The sequence below is a fragment of the Ciconia boyciana genome, chromosome 2, assembly GCF_034638445.1.
Source record: "Ciconia boyciana chromosome 2, ASM3463844v1, whole genome shotgun sequence".
NCBI classification, from domain to species: Eukaryota; Metazoa; Chordata; class Aves; order Ciconiiformes; family Ciconiidae; genus Ciconia; species Ciconia boyciana.
The window spans coordinates 50799284-50820515 of NC_132935.1; the positions used below are offsets into that span (position 1 = coordinate 50799284).

At 44.6% G+C, this 21232-nt stretch overlaps 1 protein-coding gene across 4 annotated transcripts in view; it reads left to right on the top strand.

Moving 5' to 3' along the window:
* Positions 1–8093, top strand: part of KCTD1 (potassium channel tetramerization domain containing 1) — a 105481-nt gene extending 97388 nt beyond the window's left edge. For 3 of the 4 annotated variants that reach the window (XM_072852587.1, XM_072852584.1, XM_072852585.1), the window contains exons 4-5: positions 1369–1674; positions 5592–8093. In XM_072852587.1, coding sequence (XP_072708688.1) covers positions 1369–1674; positions 5592–5750 — 465 coding nt within the window. In that variant the 3' untranslated portion in view covers positions 5751–8093. The remainder of the gene's footprint in view (positions 1–1368; positions 1675–5591) is intronic. The other variant, XM_072852583.1, reaches the window with a different exon arrangement.
* The last annotated feature ends 13139 nt before the right edge of the window (positions 8094–21232 follow it).

Consider the following 21232-nt stretch of genomic DNA (forward strand, 5'->3'; position numbering starts at 1 on the left):
GGCATAATAGGTATGAGGTTGAGTTCAAAAGCCATATTGCAGCAACCTTTGAATCATCTGCGGTAGACACATACATATTTCTCCCATGCATGACAAGGGTAGACCTACCTGAATAACGTGGGAGTTTGGAACTAGCCGGTGAGCACCTTATCCCTCTTTTGAAGCCTTAGCGTGGCTTTGTACTGCTCTCGGCATTTGTCCTGAAGGTAATCAGAAATACAGAAAAAGGAGAAGCCACCTGCCATGCAATATTAAGAAGTTATATATGCAGAGCCTTTTAAACACATAAATATACTGTAGCTGTGCTGAAATTAAAAATGTAACTCCTGGCAAGTTCACCCAACCAACGTGATGTTCAAAGGGGTGTCCTTCCCAGTTATGCTTTAAGGTGTCCAAAAGATTGGTGCTTAAAATGAACAGTGGTCCTTGTTTCTTAGAAATATATAATTAGGTGACTTTTTTGTTACATGTTAAATGTAAGCAGTATTTTGAGCATGATTTTGGTGTCGCATTCTCATCAAGTATTTGGTTTCTAGCTCAAATTCAGGGCCATACTGATGGTTAGCAGTCTTCTCTTGTTATCATTCTATTCCTCTCTTCCCTAATTCTCATGTATTGCTTTTCTCTGTATAAATATTTTCCTTACGCTCTTAAACCTAGAAAAACAAGTTGGGTTTTGTTTTTTTTTTAAATTTAAAAAATGGCAGTAGACAGACTCCACATCATCAGTTCTAAATTACTTCTGTACTGGCTGTGCTTAGAAATGCGTTCTCTCTGCTCTGGCGTTTGAGACGATGTAGTAAACAATACTGTTGGCAAAATGGGGAGGTATTAAAAAATACTTAATTTTTAAAATGCAGTAATATGTGCAATCCATTATGCAAATATCTGAATCATTTTACACTAAGAACCATTGCAGGCTCCCTCATTTACATTCTTATACCTGTTACAATGCCTGCTAGTATTGCTGTAAGACACGATGGATCCTAGTGATGGATTTTCTGAATCCTGATTGAATTCTGTTCCATCTGTTCAATGAGGTCATTATTCTATGACATCACTATGGGGATAAAATACAGGGAAAAGTGGGATTTTTGCCTGGATTATTCCATAGCAGGAGGGAGTTGAGCAAGCATAGCCTCCCCCTCCCTTCACGAGTGCTGCTATACCCAATCTGTTTCAAGTGGCTGATGGTTATTTTTTTGCTTGCACTGTTATTTTATTACACCTTCCTACACAGTAATTATGAGCTATGTCTGAAGGGTTCCAGATCTAGAGTGGCGTTAGCCTGAATAACCATATACATTAAGTGGTCCATTAGTAATGCCTCTTTCTTAATTGTGCACAGTAAATATATGTGTCTTTCAGGACTACAGTTTGTTATATGAAGAAGCAAAGTATTTCCAGCTTCAGCCCATGCTAGGAGAGATGGAAAGGTGGAAACAGGACCGGGAGAGTGGCCGCTTCTCAAAGTCTTGTGAGTGCCTGGTGGTGCGAGTTGCCCCAGATCTTGGAGAGAGGATCACACTGAGTGGTGATAAGTCATTGATAGAAGAAGTGTTTCCAGAAATTGGTGACGTGATGTGTAATTCTGTCAACGCCGGCTGGAATCACGACTCGACGCACGTCATCCGATTTCCACTGAACGGATACTGTCACCTCAACTCAGTTCAGGTAGGAAGTCACGTATGCATTTTCTGGAAGGGAGCCTGCTGGCCAGGTACCAGTGGGTTGACCCTTTTCCCTGTCGCTGGGGCATTTTGGTGAGCAAAATCAGCTGGAGGGTTTGAGCTAGTTATTTACTTCTATGGGTCAGGGCTGCTTTCTTGACTTAATTCACACGTCATCGCCAAATCTCTTTGCAAGCAAACTACAGTAGTGTTGAAAACCTCCTTTAGGAGATACACGTTTGCCTCAATATAAAGACATTGCATATTTGGAGAAACTTTTTTTTGACATTTGAATATAGGGCGACCATTCAAGCCTGCTTCCAGTCCCTTGCCCTGCTTGTTATAAATTGTTTTCTGGCTTGATGAGAGGGTACAGGGACATCTCAAGCCAGGGAGGGAACATGCCACATCCCCACAGAGCCTGTTGTGAGGGCATGGGGATCTGTCCCTTCACCTGAGAAAGGTAGTGGAGATGCTCTGATTTGCCAGAGTCCACAGGGGCTCTGAAACTAAATGGGAAGAATGGAGGAGCAAAAAGGTGAAGCCCTGGTCTCTTATTCTGGGTGTAACAAGTGAGAAGTGAAGGGAAAGGGGAATTAATGTGAGAAAGAGACGACGGGACAGTAGCAATGGCCAGCTACTGAGAGGAGGGCCACACTTCCACAGAGGGTCAACACAGCCAGTGTCCTCCTCCTTCTTCGTCCTCCCTCCTGAAACAGGACCCAGTATTTCTGGAGAAGGGAGCAGCCTGCAGCCACAGGAGAAGGCATCTGTTGAGTCTTACTCTCATAGAGGGGACTTTGTCTCAGCCCCCTCTGCTATATTTCAAACTGGGACATCCTAGGAGGACTTTGACCCTTCAATGAGACTATCAGGCAAGGCATGTAATGTGAAGGGTACAGCAGGGAGAAATTATCACAGGTGTGGTTAAAAACTAGTGTGTCCTTTTTGCAGCATTACCCAGGTCTTTTGCATTTGATAAAGACCTCCCTAATACTTCTTGAATAAATCACTGTATACTTTTTACTTTGGACAAAGAAAACATGTTCGGTTTTCCTCCTTGCTGTGGTAACAAAAACAAAGGTATGACTGCTTATTGCAAATAGGGACCCATCCATTTCTGTGGTCTCAGGGAAGACCCTCCTCTTTCACTTTCCGCAGTTTTTCCTAATTTTTATGGCATAGTAGAGGCCTGTAGCGATAGGACCAGGGGTAATGGTTTTAAACTAAAAGAGTGTAGATTTAGACTAGATATAAGGAAGAAATTTTTCACAAAGAGGGTGGTGAAACACTGGGACAGGTTGCCCAGAGAGATGGAAGATGCCCCATCCCTGGAAACATTCAAGGTCAGGTTGGATGGGGCTCTGAGCAGCCTGATCCAGTTGAAGATGTCCCTGCTCATTGCAAAGGTCACTTCCAACCCAAACTATTCTACGATTCTATGTAGCAATAGCTAAAATCAGTAGCTGTTATGAAATGGATAAGAAAAAATCTGGGAGACAAATGCAGGTAACTTCTGGAATAATTATAATAAACTTATAAGTTATAATGTCATCTGTTTTATCTTTGTTGGTTAAAAACAACCACCTCACACACTTGTCTCCACCTAGTTAGCACATCCTGCACAGCCAGCATTTTGGAGTGAGAGGACTTCTTCACATCTGGAACTGTCGCTAGCACTATTGATGCTGCTTGGTTTAGATACACCTCCTAAATGCTGCAGACTCATGAGTGAGTTCTTACGCAGAAGAGACTTGCGAGCTGAGCTTGGCGTCTTTCCCTCTGCTAGGTCCTGCTGTCCAGGTAGAGAAGCTCTGCTCTGCTGCCTCCCCAGAGGAATCGAGCCGAGTGCTGCAGTATGCACTGAAGGCTCGCCAGGCACTGCATATGTGTTAGCACTTAACACAGGACTGAATAGACCTATCTAGACCTATCGAGATATGGTTAACCCATGTTATGCTTGGACAGTTGTCTCTTACTGGCCTTTACTGTCATGCTGAAACATCAAAGTTGTTTTGTCGTAGTGACTAATGCAAATTTAGAACAGCCTTAGATGTAAGATTACAGCTGAAAAGGGATAAGACTTTCAAGGAGGGTTATTTAGCCACGTGTCATATGATAGTTCTCAAAGCAGTTGTATCCTTCAGCTCTTTATCGCTTATTCTGATGCTTACATTTTTGTCACACAAATAAGAATTGCCAAGCATATTTACTGATGTGAAAAACCTGAGTCAGAGTGGCAAAATATGCACAGGCTTCAAGAGAGATGATGATCCCACATTGATAATGCTGCATCTTCCATTTTTGGGGGATGTAAGCATCTCTCTAGTCCTAATAACACTGTGGGGTGGGACAGGGACTGCCGATAGGCCCGGTGAATGAGGTACAGACCAAATGGTTTGTCCAGGGCTGGGCTAGTTTCCTGACCAGTTGCTTCCACTGCATTTTTTTCTCAGGACCTAAGTTCTCCTGCACTATTTTTTTAGTGGCTTGCACTGAGACATTTTGGGGGGATTTTGGGTTATGTTGTTAAAAGCTAAAGATCAGGGTAAACTAAAATTGCGCAGATGTTTTGCTGGGTGCTTCCAACTCTCTTTTCCCACCCCCTCCTTTTTGAGATTTGTCTACTGTGCAATTAACCATGCTCAGGTATTTTGGAAAGACATTTGCTGACCTGAAGCAATACATGTAAAGACGTGCCATGTCTTGTTTTAAGCGTTTTTAAACCACAGCTCGCTTCTCCCCCCACCTCAGTCCTCTGCAGCCTTCTGCTGCTCTGCTTGCCCTTGCTGTCCCAGCACACATGCAAAACCAATTTGCTAACTGGTGAAACAGCTGGGAAGGACTCGGTAGGCACCTGCTCCCAGCGCAACCCCAGTGAGGTCCAGTCATGCTGGACAGAGGGTCCCATGTCCTGTGGGGTGCGGGAGCACCAGCCCCCCTGCCTTGTGGCTGGTGGCCATCACAGCTGACCCTGGTGAAGCCCTGGCAGAGTCTCCTTCAGAGGTGAGGCGGAGGAAGCCCAGGCAGCAGAACAGGTGAAGATGATGATAAAAGTAGCAAAGAGTATAAACATGGGACAGAGTGCCTCAGCCCTGCAGTTACATTAAACCAGCATGAACATGGGTAGTTAAAAAAGAAAATAGTGGAATAGTGGTGTGGAAGGAGACCACGTTCTTAGCAGCCTGGAGCTGGTGCTGGGAGCTGAGGTCTTTGCACCGTCATTTGTTGGGTGAGCTGTGTTGGGCACATCCCCCTGCCACTCCGAGAGCCCTGCCCGACTCTTCTTTTTTCTTTGTGGGTTTTTTTTTACTTTTTTCTTTTTGCCATTCTATTTCCCACTGGAAGCAACACTCGGGTTGTGAAAAGGGAGGGAAGAAGGTGAATAGGCAGAACTCGTTAGTCCCATAATTAAAGTTAAAAGGTCCCAGGTTTTACCACAGGTAACTATCCACAAACCTTCGTAATCGCAGTTGTTTTTTAAGTCTCTAGAAAATATGATGGTAACTTTTCTGAAATTATGACTGTGGTATCTGCATTGACACCATTTAGTTGAAGTGTTTGCTCAGCATCCTCTGGTATCTGCTGTGCAATCCTGTATTTGAGCTTTTGTATTATAAATTTTGTGAAGCAGAGAATGCATTTTTCCAGGTATGTTTCTGTGGCTAGAAGAATACTGGATTTGTTGACAGGAGTAAAAAAATAAAATATGTTTTTCTTCATTATTTTTCTTATTGCTCAGTGGCCAAAGTCAGCAGAAATCAGTTGAATACAATGAAGCTGAGGGAACCAGTTAGCGGATCTGTGTAACCATTTTTGTTTCCTAGCTGGATCCATTTAAAAACAGCATTTGTTGTCCTCGGACAGCAAATAGTCTCTTTATTTACTTATACATCTGTGTTTGTTTCCTCTTTTTTGCAGGTACTTGAGAGGTTACAGCAAAGAGGGTTTGAGATTGTTGGCTCATGTGGAGGTGGGGTGGACTCTTCCCAATTCAGTGAATACGTACTGAGACGAGAACTCAGAAGGACATCTCGTGCACCCTCCGTCATTCGAATAAAGCAAGAGCCTCTGGACTAAAATGGACATGTTTCTTTATGCAAAAAAAAAAAAAAAAAAAAAGGAAAAGAGAGAGGAAAAAAAAGGGGGACGTTTCATGTGCAGTTTGGACTCCAAACAAGTCCTGGAACTAAAATTGAATAAAAGACACATTTATATCAAATATAGAGACCACACCTGAATTAATATGGGAACATTTGGAATAGTAGTAATAATAATAACCTCAAGGTGTAAAACAAAACACACACACACACATATATAAAAAATATGTATGTATGTATATGTATGTATGTACATATATATATGTATGTATATGTCAAAGGGTAGGAAATGCAACAACAAAGAAGTGGTAGATGAGGTTGGTGCTGTGATGGCCATTAAGTGTCCTAGGCCTGACTCGGGCCCACTTAACGGTGTACAAGCCATTACCATTGGGGGATACATAGACTACTCTTCACCCATTTTCCATTGCCAAACAGCCATCCACTTTTTAATGTGTACACACCTTGACTCAACTTTATTGGCATATAGAGGTTTATGTCTGTCTTTTTTAGAGGTGGATGGGCAGGTGTTCAGGAGATGACCATCCATTGCATTCGAAAGCTAGTCGGCTGAAATTTTAAATGTAGTTTGTACAGAAGTCGCACACTTTTTGTCTGCCCTCACAGATGTGAAAGGTTAACTTTTCTTTTGAATGAGGTTTTTTTTTTTGTTTGGTTTTTGTTTTGTTTTGTTTTGTGTTTTTCCAGAGGGGGCCAGAATAATTAATATTTGGTAGAGATGCTCTGGTTTGAATCTGCTGCTTTCCTACAATTTTTTCAAATTTTATAATGTATTAAATACAATAAACTCTGTTTAAAATAACGAGGGTCTGATTTAAGCCAACAGAAGCAGAGAGGTGGGATTTAGCTCACTGCACTCTGGCGCGTGGAGTGGCAGCCGCTCTGGCAGGCAGCGGGCGGGCAGCGCTGCCTGCGCACGGTGGAGTGAGTTAAAGGCAGCAGATGCCGTTGCGGGATCTCTCTGGTGTGCCGCACGTTGCTGGTCTTCCTTCAGCGCTGTCCTTTTAAGCTGTGTGCTGCTTTGAAGAGAGGCTGTTGGTCAGACTTAAAAATAACACCAGCTCAGCCCAGGGAAACCCGTCAAAAAATGACGCCTGGTTCTGTAACCTTCAATGTAACAGTGAATAGTTGCATCCTTCCCTCTTGACCAAGGAGTTGGCAGCTTCAGCTCTCCAAGCCCTTGCCCTGCTGAGTGTTAGTCAGCCTGTTTGTTTTTAACATTGTTCGTTTCCCTTGTTTCAAGCTAGTGTTCTTCTGCCTAGAGAATGAGACAGTCAGCCCCTCGTGTTACACCATCAGCTGCGTTGCTCTTGATAGCAGGCGGTAAGTCGATGTCCTGCGTAGATGTCCTGCGAGTTGTTCTCTTGCAGAGTCTCACCGAGGCCACCTCTGCAGCCACCTGGTTCGGGCCGGTGAGATTTTGCAAAGGCTCCACATCACGATACCGCTGCACGGACCATTACCGAGTTGATGCTTTCACCACCTAAGATGCACCAGCAACCACCGCCTTTCCTCCAAAGTATCTTTTTATGCAATATTCCAGAATATGACTGTGTATTCATCCTAGTATGGAAGTTTCTGTCGACGCAATGGTGCCGGCGTTCCATTCATTTTGGTGACACTTTGCTATTTATTTAAGAAAAGAAAAAAAAGAAATTGTTAAATACATGTAACAAGGTTTTTAATATAGTCTGATAACTCAAAAAAAAAAAAAGCTACCATTTTTCTGGCTTTTATTAAAAGATGTCAGAGGGCATACTTAACTCTCTGGCAGCACATATCAATGGTTTTGAAATTATTGAAATGTGGAAATGGGTGAGGGAGGGGGCTCCAAAGATTAAGGTTCATTAGTGGGTTATTAGATCTTCAATGTGATGCTGATCTGTCTATTCACAGTACTGAAACAGCTGCCTCATTGAAAATGCTTGTTTTCAATTAGCAGCAAGTAGTCCTCTTACAAAATAAACAAATGCTTGCTCTTACTGCCCACAATTTGGTTGTTAGTTTGCATAGAAGTCAGAAAGCTAAAATCCTGGGAAATAAATATTTTTAACAGATCTTCAAGCTGTTGGAAGTGGTATGAAATTTGTGATGTTGAAAAAGATGCCAGTCCCCATGGGTTGAGAGTACAGGGTTTAACAAGGCGATGTTTCAGAGACTATTTGATGCAGAAACCCTCCCTGCGTTTCCAGGTGGAGCCTCATTTTCTGGGGCCTCTGCAGTGTACCCGGGGATTTGTTTACACTGTCTGTTAAGCCCAAAGGTACACTCAGATCCAGACCTGCCCTGCTAGCCGCCACGTTTACGTACAGGCATGTGCTCCGGTGCAGGCTGGAGCTGGGGGGCTGCAGCTCCGTTCCCTGCTACCCACCGCTTGGCCAGCAGGCACCCCAAGCCTGCCTGGCCAGGAGCATCAGCGGCCACCCAAAATCGGCCCCGCAGCGCCTGCCCCAGGGCTGGCAGCGCCCACACCGCCTGCAGCCTTTGCACAGGCTGGGTGTGGAGGGTGAGAAGCTTTTGCCATTAATGCTTTTCCTTGCGTTGCTCCCAAAGCCAGCAGGTTGTGCTCAGCTGGCGGTTTTGCTTGCTCAGTGCGTCCCTGTCCCACTCGATGACACCGAGGATACCTTTGTGGTCCTTCCAAATCCCCAACTGGCTGGCCGCCCTCCCACCGAGCCCATGTTTGTTGTTGATGGAGTCAAAAATCACTGCCAAGACCCTGAATGTAAATGTCGCTGCAATTACGATGTGGTCATGGAGTAAGAGGTCATGAATAAAGAAAGCGATGGCTGATAAAAAATGTATGCAGGAATATAAACTAGTTGTAGATTTTAGAGAGCAAATAAGATTAGTCCTGTTTGCAATTGAGGCTTGTAACCATGTGTTTTTAAAATGTTTAGAAAAACTGATCAACAGACAAATGAGCAATATATCCAGGAAGGGGAGAGTGGGGGGAACCAAGGACAACCAGATTACGGTCAGCTCTTTTCTGGAGGTTAGTAATTTTGACATGTACAATAGTTTAAATTTATCTAATTTTTTATTGAAAAGTATGACTGCATTTTATGCTATCAGTGGTGCTGTATTTAATAACAAGAGGAAGAGCTGCAGTGAACAGTAGCTGCCAACATTGTACTTCAGCAACTTGGTTGAGCAGCTGCCAGGAGAACTGCTGTGGACATACAGAGACTGCAGATGCCACCTAACACCCCTTCCCACAATGAGACACAGGCAGAGGAACTGGGTCTTCACCCTTTGTTTTGGTAACATGAACGCTGGATTTCTGCAATAACCATTGACCCAGGGTTTAATTCTTCCCCTGTTGCCTCCTTAATGTACCAAACAGCTACATAACGTAAGTATGGATCTTGGCATGCTTGGATGAAGCTTTAAACTGTGAGTGTCCCATTGAAGACTGAGTTAATTTACCCTGCTCTGGAGAAAGTGAAGTCCTGCTTAGTCACTAGGTTAATCTCTCTTTCCAGAAGCACTACTTGTAAATAGGCACTGCTAAGTTATTCTTATTCTATCTCCAGGTACTTACTGGCCAAGTAGTCTGGTGCAGCAAATGTTTTTCTTCTCCATTGCCATGTGTCTAGAAGCAAGCTGATCATTTCACTGCTTGATTGGCACAAGCAGGTATAGTTGAGGCATTTTTTTTGGAAGCCCGATGGAATCCATAACAAAATCCAATGGGGACAACTTACTACCCTCTGAAAACATGAAAGTTGAGCCACCCATTCAATTATTTTTCTTTATGCTAAACAGGCACTGATTTCAATTTGAAGAGAAACATTTTGTTCATGAGTATAATTTTTTGCAGCAACCTTTAAAAATTGATTGCTATACTAATTACAGGGTTTTTACCGTCACCCAAATGACTTGTCAAGTGTGCTTTTCTTCAATGTTCACATTTTTGGGGAAGGATTTGATTTTGGAAGCGTTTGATTTTGGGGGGTGAGAACAGAATTTTATTGACCAATGGTCAGTTTTTCCAGAGAAATAAAAACTTTTATTTCCATCTGTCATTTCTTGACTGTGGGGTTCTATATTATGAATTATTTCTAGGGACAACTTGTATTTGTATGTAGGCATTCTTGCTGCCTGAGGTTTATTTACAGTGGAAGTGAAACCAAGACATCCTCAGGGCCTGTAGACCAGTTGCTTTTTCTCAGTCTTCAGTTTGAGTGGTTTATTATTTCTTGAGGGTCTGGAGGGATCGCCACCACCAAAAATCAATATGTTGCATCAGGTCCCTGTGTTGGCTTTGGCTGCTACCTCATTGATCTGGTTATTGAAGACCCCAAAACTGACTTAGCATTTGGGATCCTCTATTTGAGATTGAAACTGCTAAAATTGGATCCCTACTCCTCTTCCAAGAAAAGATGCAGGCACATAGCACAACAATTCTTCCCCTTGTAAGGTGAGCTAGTGCTGCTAGCTGGTAACCAGCATGGTAACGTCCATGCTGGGGGGAAACCCTAGTGCCAACCTGCTGAAGCATCCTCTGTTTGTACAAGGGTGTGCGCTCCAAAAATGGAGGTGTCCTCTGACAGATGGGGAAAAGTTCACTTTTCCTTGGGTCTGTGATTTTTTCCACATGTCTATTGACTAGGGACTTAATACATTACTGAGTCCCGTGCACCTAAAGTAAGTGAAAGTATGTAATTTTTCAACTGATGTCAGATATTATGGGCCAGATCCCATCTTCTGCCTTCTGTATTCATGGTGAACTTGCCCCACACCCAAGTTATAAACTGACTTACCGATTAGTGTATTTTAGGGATTATGAGAAGAGGCATGGCGTGGCGATCAGCTGTTGATACTGTTGCATCGACAGCAATTGTACATTGTCTCTGTTGCATGTTGCTTCTAAAAAATATAGTATTTTCCACTGCAGGTCAGAGGAAGAGTGGTTTGATCAGACTTTTCTCTCTCAGCCCCATTGAAACAGTATGTCCAGGAGCTCTTCTGTCCAGAGAGGCTGTCACTGGGGTGAACAGACTGGGTTTGTACCCTTCGGGGAGCACGGGGTGTTGGTGCCCTTGCCCAGCCCAGCGAGCCCCATCCCTTGGTCCTCGGAGCGCAGCTCTGGCTTCCTGGTCTGGGGAGAGATGGGAGGGAGATTTGTCTCTGTACTCCGGAGTTTGGACTGATAAATGATCTCATCTACAACCCCAAATGGTCTTCTAGCTTCTGTTCTATTATGTAGCTTGTCAGCGTTGTTATTAATTTTCCTGATGAAAGTACGTAGTGTGGGATGCCTAGCCTTGCCTGCTCGCTGTTAGGATGCAGCCTAAAGGGCAGGGCAGTGACCTGTCGAGTGCGCACCTCGCTTTGGGCATTGACTTAAAAAAAAAACAACCTACACATGGTGAAGTCCCCGAAACTCATGTACTGCACTCATTCTGGCTTTCATTCAAACCAGGAGGCTTAGTGGGGATCACCAATGGATGGTTGATACTTCATTTGATTAACCTCCAAGCAATTACACTCAGTGCAAAAACAAAAGACAAAACAACCAGTGTGAACACTAGTTCTGAAGATCTGTAGCCGTGATTTCACTAATTGCTGCTGCTTCTGAATAAATACTTCAGCTCTGGGTGGCTCACATTAAAAACATTTATTAGCAGATAAATAACATTTCTTTCCCTTGCTTTCTCCAGTTCAGGAGGCTTGTTTTTCTTCTGCTTGGAGCTTTGCCTGGGCAGCTCAAGAGTAATAGTTTTGGCCCTAATGCAGTGCTTGGTCTCTTCAAAGCATTGTACAAACCTTCAATTAAGCATCTCTCTACCTGTAAGGGAAGAAGGTAGCAATAAGCTCATCTTGCAGCTGGGGAGGCTGAAGACGCTCGACTTCCAGCCACCCGGGTGGTAAGCTGCACTTCAAGAGTCGCGCTCGGCTGCCACCCTCTTTCACAACTCCTCTTGCAGTATAGAAAGAGGCTGGAATTGGTGAGGTGCTATGGCACGTGGTTTTTAAAGCTGAGAGTTGCAGGCTATTCAAGCAAATACTTCAGACCTGAGATGTCTAATAAGCTTAAAAAGTAACACTACAACCATGTTAAGCTTGATATACCTTTGGGATTTTTTTCTAATTCCTCCCCAAGTGAGAGAAAAATAAATGAAATAAAATTCCCTTCACCTTTCATGTTTTAAGTAGAGTCTACTGATGTCTTCATCTCCTTCCTCTGGCTCAGCTCTTCAGTAGTGACTATAATTTTCTGTTTATGGTGTTTCGGTCCCTTACCACAGAACTCGGGCATTACAGGGGATGGGTGGGTGGGAATAACAACAAAAAGCTCCAGTGCGATTTGTGAAAGAGCTTTGGTTGTCCATATAGTGGTCACAACCAAATCCTGACACACGCCGGGATGGTCGATGGCAGGAATGTTTTGCAGGTGTGGTTGCTGAGGTGGGGCAAGGCATGGCTGGCTCCTGGCTTCAAACACTCCAAAAGAAAAATGACAACAGCAGGAAACTAGGGCTCAAACCCTCATGGATTATCTTCCTCCTTAAGCATCTGCTCCTCTTTCTCGCAGTTGTAGCCTTTAGAGGAGTAGTTTAAAAGCTGGGCTATCGTCTCAGCCGTAACCAGTGCAGCTATTCCAGGAGAAAGCTGCTTGGCTCAGGGACAGCTGCTCCGCAGAAAAATTCTCTTCTGATGCATTATTGATAGATGTAAGTTAAAGCCATAAAGCTCGCAGCTTTATCAGGCAATATCTACTAAATCCTGGAAGCATGTAAGATAACCTAAATGTAATCTACTGCATACCAGCTCCTTCAGTGATGGATAGCACAACAAAAGCAGGACTAATGAAAAATTAATGAAAACAGTTACTTCCATAAGAAAAATGATCTGTTTTCTCCCACCTTTGTATTGATTTTAACTGGCCCTGTAATTGGAAGTGTATAATTTTTTCCTAAGGTAAAGAGGATTGAGGGCAAGGGAGAGCGAGCGTATAATTCTATTCATGTTTGTGACATACTTTCAGGCTACAAAAACAAAGCATTTTCCTTAAGATGTTGAAGCCGCTTGTGAATGCAGACTTCAAGAATATTTTCTCAGCTCAGGCAAACTGCCATGCTGTTTGCCTGAAACCAGATACTGCATGAGCAGAGTACTTGGAGTACTTTGAAGGCTAGCGAGGAAGTACAAAGAAACAATGTTTAAGAAAAATCAAATACAGTGCATGTAACTTGGTGGTTTAACATGTTTCATGCATTCAAGTTCATTCCTGATTCACCTGCCACTTTCTGGAAGGGAAAAACCCTCCAGTCGCTCTTTGGAGAGGGAACGAATGTCAGGCTCAGAGAAGGACCTTCTCTGTGAGACCAAACCAGTGGCACCATGTTGTTCATGCACCGGCTTGGCAGTGAATTCGCTGCCACGTGTAGTCTCCCCACCTTCTCACTGACACCTTTAAACACAACTGTCTTTTTCCCTGGATTTAATAGAGCATTTCTGTTTTTTTCACCATACAACAGCAGAAATCAGTCTGATCTGCAACTCTGCTGTAAGCTCCATTTTAAATTATTCTTAAGTCTTTACCTGCTTAATGTTAATAAATCCACTGATCCCAAAGGGCGCTGCTGAGACAATAAATCATATAGTTTGTTTTGGTAGGGAAAAACAGTGCATTTCTCCAAGTGTTGACGAAATGCTTCTTTCCTGTTTCCTCTTGTGTATGGTATGGGACTTTTTCTAGTCTCTTCCATGAGAGCTATCAAAGACATGATATGGGGCTGTATTGTGATGAGGAGCTGAGAAGCAAGATGTTTCTGCACGTATTGGTAGTAAATGTTACTCTTTATTTCAGTCTTTTTCTAGCATCTTTTAGCTAGTATGCCTTCATTTTAAACATCATCTATTTTTTTAACTTGAGAGATTTAGCCACATCCTTGGTTGTTGCTTTTTTTTATTGTCTTTCTCACTGGCCTGATAACAGCTGCAATACAAGACGAACCGCCACCTTTGATGCATGTCATTAAAAATTAGGGCATTTACTTGTCCTCAGTATTTGGCTTGGCTTTATTTTCATTGCAGCAGTCTCAGCTGGTCCAGTCTCATCTGGTGCTCCGCGCAGCAGATGCGGTGGCCGATTGACGTGGATAACCAAGGGCCCCCTTGTAAGGGTGCCCTCCCCAGCTCGCTGGGCCTTGCCGCAAGAGTGAGTGCTGCAAGAGCAGCACCAGTGAGGAGAAACCACCCAAAAGCTGCTGTGGCTGTAACCGTCCGGCAGCGAGGGAGGGCTGCAGGCTGGGGCAGCTCCTGTACCCGCCGTCAGGGACTGCCCAGGCTGCAGGGGTGGGAGGGGTGCTGCTGGCAACAGGGTGTCTTGGGTGCCCAGCTCCCTGCTCCACCCTCAGGCAAATCCTCCGGATCCCCTGGAGATACTCAAAAGCCGGCTGGACACAGTCCTGGGCAACCGGCTCGAGGTGGCCTTGCTTGAGCAGGGGGGATGGGCAAGATGATCTCCAGAGGTCCCTTCCAACCTCAACCTCCCTGTGTTTCTGTTGTTCCCAGGGAGATCGGACTGACTGAGATGTGAAAGGTTTGTCAGGGAGAGAAATGTGGCCCTACCCCCCTACTTGTTGCTGTCAAGGTCCTCTTCTTTCTGCAGAGCGACGCACCAGGAGTGCAAAAAATTTCCAGAGAGGCAATAGTGCTGGATACAGAAGTGTGTGGCCAGGCCAGGAAAAGCACTATCTGCATGAAACAGCGTTACTGTAAGCTCCCAGCACCTTGAATAAACCAGCAAGACTTGTTTTAAAAAAAATTACACCGGGGAAAGCAGGCTGGAGAAGGACATTAAAGCCTGTCGTGGAAAGGCGCTGGGGCCTGCCGGGGGCCGAGGGTGCTGGTGAAGCGCGTAAGGGTGTGAGCAGGGCATTACTGGGATGGGCCAGCCGTGTCCCCGAGTGACAATTAGGGCATGCTTCAGCAGTTAGCTGGATGGAGGGCTCAGTGCCCCGGGTCCCAGTCCTGCCACCCTGCAGCGCAAGCCCAGCTCTGCAGGGGCGGAAGCAGCCTATGGAAGGAAGAACACCGTGTAAACAAGAAAGGGTCTTAATGTGGGAAAACGAAGCTAGAAGTCATCAAAAATGGTGAACGGCGATGTCACAGGTGAAGTATTTAGGATCACTGGCAACTCTGGCATTAGGTCGGTATTTTGTATGCCACTTGTTAATCCAGGTTAGCGATGGCAAAACGTGGGAATGATAAATGATGAGGGCAAGTAAAACGTGCATGCGAGGAAGTGATTAGCACATACTTTTTCCTTAGCATGCCAGAGTGAGAGAAGGACAGTAATTTGAGTGAAAGTATGTGGAGGAGAAAATTATCTTGATTGCTTCCATTTTTTTAAAGAAGAAAAACTTAACTGTTACACCTGTTACTGTAACAAAAAATACAGACCAGCCACTTTATGCTGGGCAAAAAAGAAGAGACATCCTGAAAAAGCCTGTTTTGTTACAGATGATGTTCTTTTACTTTCTCCTGCCACCATCTGTACATTAATTACAAAGTCAGTCTTCTGCCTGCCTATCACTTCATTCTGTTTTGCTCAACATGTGCTAGGGACTGTAAGAAAGTTCATCAAAAGAAATAGAAACAATATATAGATTTTTTTCAGAAACAATCATTATTTACACTAACACATGAGTGTTTTTCTTAAAAATGAATATGCACTCTGTGTCTGTCTGTTCCCCCACCTTGGCGTTTAATTGTGTTTTGAGAGAGCCTGGGCAGGGCAGAGCCTGAGTAAAGGTTCGCTTTGGGAAGCACAGGAAAGGAGAACTTCTCTTCTCCACGCAGTGGGATAAAGTTGATACTCGCTTGCAGGAAGAGCTCTTCTCCCAGGTGACAATAGGAACTCTCATGAAACAAGCATAAATAAAAACAGAGCCTTTCGAGCAGCATCGGAAACAGAATAGTCTGCATGTGTTGCCTCAAAAATAAAAAACAGCAGGGAAAGGGCTTTCATGCTTCCTTGCAGTTCTCAGAGATCTGAAGAGGCCACAGATGCATTTCTTCCTCCACGTGTCACCCTTAAGTTACGCTGTTTATTTCTGGAGCGTCACAATTGTCTTGCATCTTCTTAAAAGTAAGACATCACTTCGTTCTGCTTTCCTCCCCGTGTAGTATTATCTGGGGTTTTAATTCTGTCCTCTCATTTTTTTCAATCGAGAGAGATCTTTTACAACATTTTTTTCAGCAGGGAACGGAACGGGGATTCAGTCCTAATGGGGTTTGAAAGCCATCGAGTGCCAGTGCTGAGCTTGATGTAATAAACTGTATTTAAAGTATTACTCATAGAAAGTCTGTGAACAGTGAAGCTGCAGCTCATAATTACACGACATTGTTGCTGAAGAAGGAACAAACGAACAGCAGAGCTTCGAGAAAGGTAGAGCCGGTGCTCCTCACAGCTCTCTTGTGGGGCCCCGATTTGGGAAGGCATTTCAGGGTGTCCTTAGCCATCGTCCTTAGCCATCGGTACGGTAGAAGTTTAGTCTTCATTTCAATGGGACACTCACAGTACTGAAATTGTGCATATATTTCCATACCTCATCAAGCTAAGGCACAGATGCCTAAAAGAAAGAGGAGCGAGAAGACACCAGAGAAAGCTTCCCCAAATTTTGTTCTTCCTGATTTTTTTGTTTGTTTTACTGATTGTAGGGCTAAATATTGATTTTTCAGCTCTGAAAAACTGAAGACATAGCATCTTCTTCTGCCATGTTCTCAATATGCTTAAAAAGAAAAATCACTCCGTGACCACATTTTTCCCCTATAAAAATGTGAGCAATTAACACAGCAGGTTCTCAGTTCAACATGTATAATTTATTGTAAAATGTATATAATTAGTTTGGCAGACAGCAAATGCACCAACACAAGCATAAACCTTTTTATGAATCCATATGTAATACTGGATGTTGATGGATTATTACTACAGCAAGATGTCATGTTAAATAACTGATGCAGATGTACAGTAGCAAATTACTGGTTTTGCCATTTTCATTAAAAAAGGAAACAAACAAAAAAACCCTATTCACATCTCCATTATTTATTGAAGAATTTTTTTAATACACTCACTGCTGGAGCATCTGAGTGTATTAAACAGCTGCATTCAGTATCACATTAAGCTAAATTGCCCACAATGGGCAGCTGCCTCATTTCACTGTTCTTAAAAGTCCAAAATGTGTTTTCTGAACCTGAGGTATTTCTCTAGCGAGTATTTCACCAAAGGGAGAGGGAAGCGGGGTGGGGGGAGCATGTTGCTCTGCTGCCGAGACCCTGGCCAAACTGAGGCCAAAAATTTCCGAGCGCAGGAGAGAGGACAGGAACACAAGGAGAAGCTCTCCCAGCTTCATATTGATGGACCTGGTTTAAAACCTGGTGGCCAAGGAGCATCGCGTGCCATCGCTGAGCTGCCCGGCAGTTACGGGGCTGGGTCTGTGGGGAAAGCCACCCTCCCGGGTTAGCTCAGCAACCTCTCACGCGTCCTGGCTCCCAAATATCTACGTGCCATGTAGGGGTGTAGCAGTGGCACACCACAGCAGTGATGCAGCCCCTTGGCCACCCAGTGTACCCCCTGGTGCTTGAGATACCCTCCGTAGGACACAGGTACCGCCCCCCGCTGCTGGCCCATGGGCTGGGAGCAGCAGGGCGCTGCAAAGAAGAGGGGTGTACGTGTGTGTTGGGGCAGGGGGGACGTGGCGGAGGAGCAACCTGGGTCTGCCTTGCCCGTCGTGCCGGACACCCCTGCCCTGTGCTCCTCAGTCCTGCAGGAAGCCCTGAAGGCCCTCAGGAAAAAGCAGGGGCTCCTGCAGCACCTGCCCAGGCTCGGTCCCTGGGGCGCATCCAGCAGGGTGGGCAGGACAAGGGGACCCCCCTCCGTTTCTTCCCTGTACCATTACCCCTACGTCTTTTTCCATAGAGACCACAAAGAGCTCAGACATTTTCCAGCCTCTCTGAAGGTGTCGGTACTCCTTGGGGGAGTCTCTTCACATCACCGATGGGGCTCACACCCTGATGTCAAAGCCTCTGTGTCCTTCCCTGCACCCAGCACCACCTGTGTTTCACACCAATGTTCCTCCACTTGTCGCCTGCTTTCACATCTTCTTTGGCCTCTCCCTCATCCCGGAGTTCATTTTCCCATTCATTTTCCCACCTTTTATATCTTCCTCCTCCCTTAACCCATTTTTCATCATCTCTTTCCAGTCGTCTGTTTTCTTTCTTCTCTTATAATCCTGTACATTTGGATAATTTTCATTTGGACTGTTTAACATAACCACTAGATTTGTGTTTTAGCCTTGTTCGGCAGGTTAAAGGCTCCCTTTTCGCTTATGTTCTGCATTCTCTTCTCCCTCCTAATGTAGGCCAGGGTTGACAGACTTGGGATCCAGCTCAACTTCAGTGGGAAGCTTCACCAGTGATTTCCATGGGAGCAGGGGGAAAACATTCAAAATGTTCCAATGTGAGAGGCTAAAACTAAGTGTCTGGGTTTGTCTATGGCCAGATTTCTCAAGCTACTCCACATTTCCAGCACCCCCAGCTCCAGAGGCACCTGTAGGTAGAAAGAACAACGTTTCTGAAAAGCAGGCCATATTTCCTTAGGTTACAGATGACGGAGGCAGCATCCTACCTGGTTTGATCCAACGTGTCAGAGCAGGGACCTTATCTCCAGCAAGTCTCTGCTAGGCATCGTGCCCAGTCCTTCTGCTATATTTATATCAGTAGTATGTTTGGAAGGAAGGAGAAAATCTTTTTTGCCTTCCAACTTCTATGCAGGGGCAGCTTGTAGAGGTTCACGTGTTTCAGAGAAGCCAGAAATGTATATCCCATCACCCAGCTTACACACTCACACATTACCTGACTGTGGTGCTGCCCCATGGTAGTTTTCTGAGCACGTGTGTCCTGTAGACGTGGTGTGGCCATCCCGAACCAACAGCTATGATGGGTGAAGCCACTCATCCACATAGCTAATCTAACAAAAAAACTCCATAATGTACATTCAGTGATATGCTAGAAAATATAATTTTGCTGATTTATTCCGTGACCCTGCTCTCCTCAGCCAGCAAAGCAGGGACTGAAGCGAGGGATGCCCGCAGGAAGCCCGCTCAACCTCTGCATAACCTGAGATGGCTGAGCTGGCAAAGCACTGCTAACGCAGCCCTGGAAATAGGCAGCCCTGGTTGTTTCCAGCCTTGGTGTGTAGAAAGAAAGACTCCCACATTGTGCTCCCATCACATTCAGATGTTTTTTATTCTTCAGTTGCAAAACACCGCAGAAAAATAATCCAAACCGATCTCAGGAGTGAAAGAAAAATGGAGCGGCAGCTGTTTTTGAGCGAGGCTCCTTTGTCAAATGGTGTCTGTTCAACCCCCCTCTGTTCAGTAGGAAACGTCCCACTAGAAGAAGTCCCCCATTTCCAGCTTATCTTTTCTGCAGCTGTCATTGCGCTGCTCATTGTTCGTGACGTTACCGGCACCTGTGTCTCCCCGCGATGCGATCTAGAAGCTCCCACTGTTTATTTCAATGTAAATATTTTTTTTGTTGAGAAACAAAAGGGCTGGAAAAAGGGAGGTTATGGGAATATTTAGGATGAGATAAGGAATCTGAAGCAGAAAAGAACACACCAATTACCTCAGCTCACACGCTCATCTGCCAAATGAAACCAGTTTTACCGGCTGTTGCCCAAAGGCAAAACACCATAGGGCTTCTGATGTCATGTTGGCCTTTGGTTACGAGCCTGGGTAAATGGTACCTGGCAGAGAGAGAAAAAGGGCTGTGCTGCTTAATGCCAGCTTCATCTATTTATGTTCGTCTAGCATCAATTAAAAATATCTCTGTCTCATTCTGCCTGCCTTCCTGCCTGCCTGCCTGCTAGCGTGGTATTCGTTTTCTTTCCATCCCGCTGTAGATTGCCTTGCCTTACAGTTTACAACAGCGAGAGCTGGCATTTGCCTCTGGCAGGGCAGAGGATGAGAAACCATCTCACTTTCATACTACTTTTCCTCTGCTCTGTCTCCGTGCAGAGCAGCGAAGGTGTTTGATGTGTGGGTTGTTGTGGAGGGGTGATGTACAAGGCCAGGGCTGCTGTTAATTTGCAGTGCTTCAATAGCATTAGCTTTTTCCTTAGGATTTAAATTGAATTGGTGGCATTGCTGGGACAATATAGTGCTGTAGATCTGAACTGCGTTCCGTGTACTCATCTGTCTTTTTTTCTTTATTATATTAACCTCTTTTTCTTCTTTTTTTTTCCTTTTTATATCAGCAAGACCCAGTGAAGCAGCCTTTATGTTGCAATAATTCTGCATGTTTTGGTTATAAATATCCCGAAGCAAAGTTAAGGGGTTTTTTCATATAACTATCAAAGCAAGTGTCTGCTTCAGCACAGAGTGAAAGGGACGTTTTACACATAAAAGCTCATCAGTGGGTGGTAAACAGCTTTCGTCCTAATACATATTGCAAATATTCTGCTGCGGCACAGACTGACGGCTTTGGTGAAATTGGTAGCATCTGACTGAGACGCAACAGTTCCCCATGCTAGTTGCTATCATGGGAGCCTAACCAGGGTCTGAGCACTCAAGAAATCCCAGGAGAACCAAGTCTTTTGCCTATTGCACTACAAAAGATGTTTCTCGCACTTTAGATTTCCAGATGTCTCCTTGAGAGCAAATAATGCCACAAAGTAATTTAAAAACAGGGGAGGTAAAAATCAGTAACTTCAGCAATAGCAGCGTAGACAGTTTCCTCCATCGCAATCTCCCATCTAGACTTTCCGAGCAGACTCGTGATTTCAGCGGCTGCCTTGGCAGGTTCCCAGCATGATGCACCTGAAAGCAGCCAGGCTGGCTGAGAGCAGATGCGCAATGGTTTCAGAAAATCGGAGGTCTTCAAGAGTTCTCACGTCAATCATCAAAAACTACTAAATATTTCACAGTTTTCTTCTTCCTCAGTGTTGCATGCCCTCAGAATGGCAAATACTTCCTGATCTGAAGTCAACACAACAGCACTGGTGTATCGCTGGCTTGCAACAGCATCTATTTGAAGGGATGTTTTAAAGCAGTCTGCAGTGCTGGAAGGCGGCTTTTTCTGTACTGCTTCTAGCAAGGATGCGCTGATAGCACTCGGCAGCATGATTTATTTATTAGAACTTCATACTATTTTTTTCTCTCCCCATTGACACAGGATTAAAATTAAACATCCTTAACTGCACGAGATGAAAGTATAGCTTAGCTCATTCAGGTATGTCTGTATTAGATACGTGTGTAAGTGATGGCTCTCCACTAGCTTGATCTTGCATTTGTGTACAGGCGAAACTCCCCTGAGACAGCTCGCCCGAGTTGGACGTTCACATGAACCGTAACTATACCCGGAGGTGGCAGCGACTGGACTAGGTGAGGGCAAACCTTTGCAGCCTTTGATTCTCCGCAGACC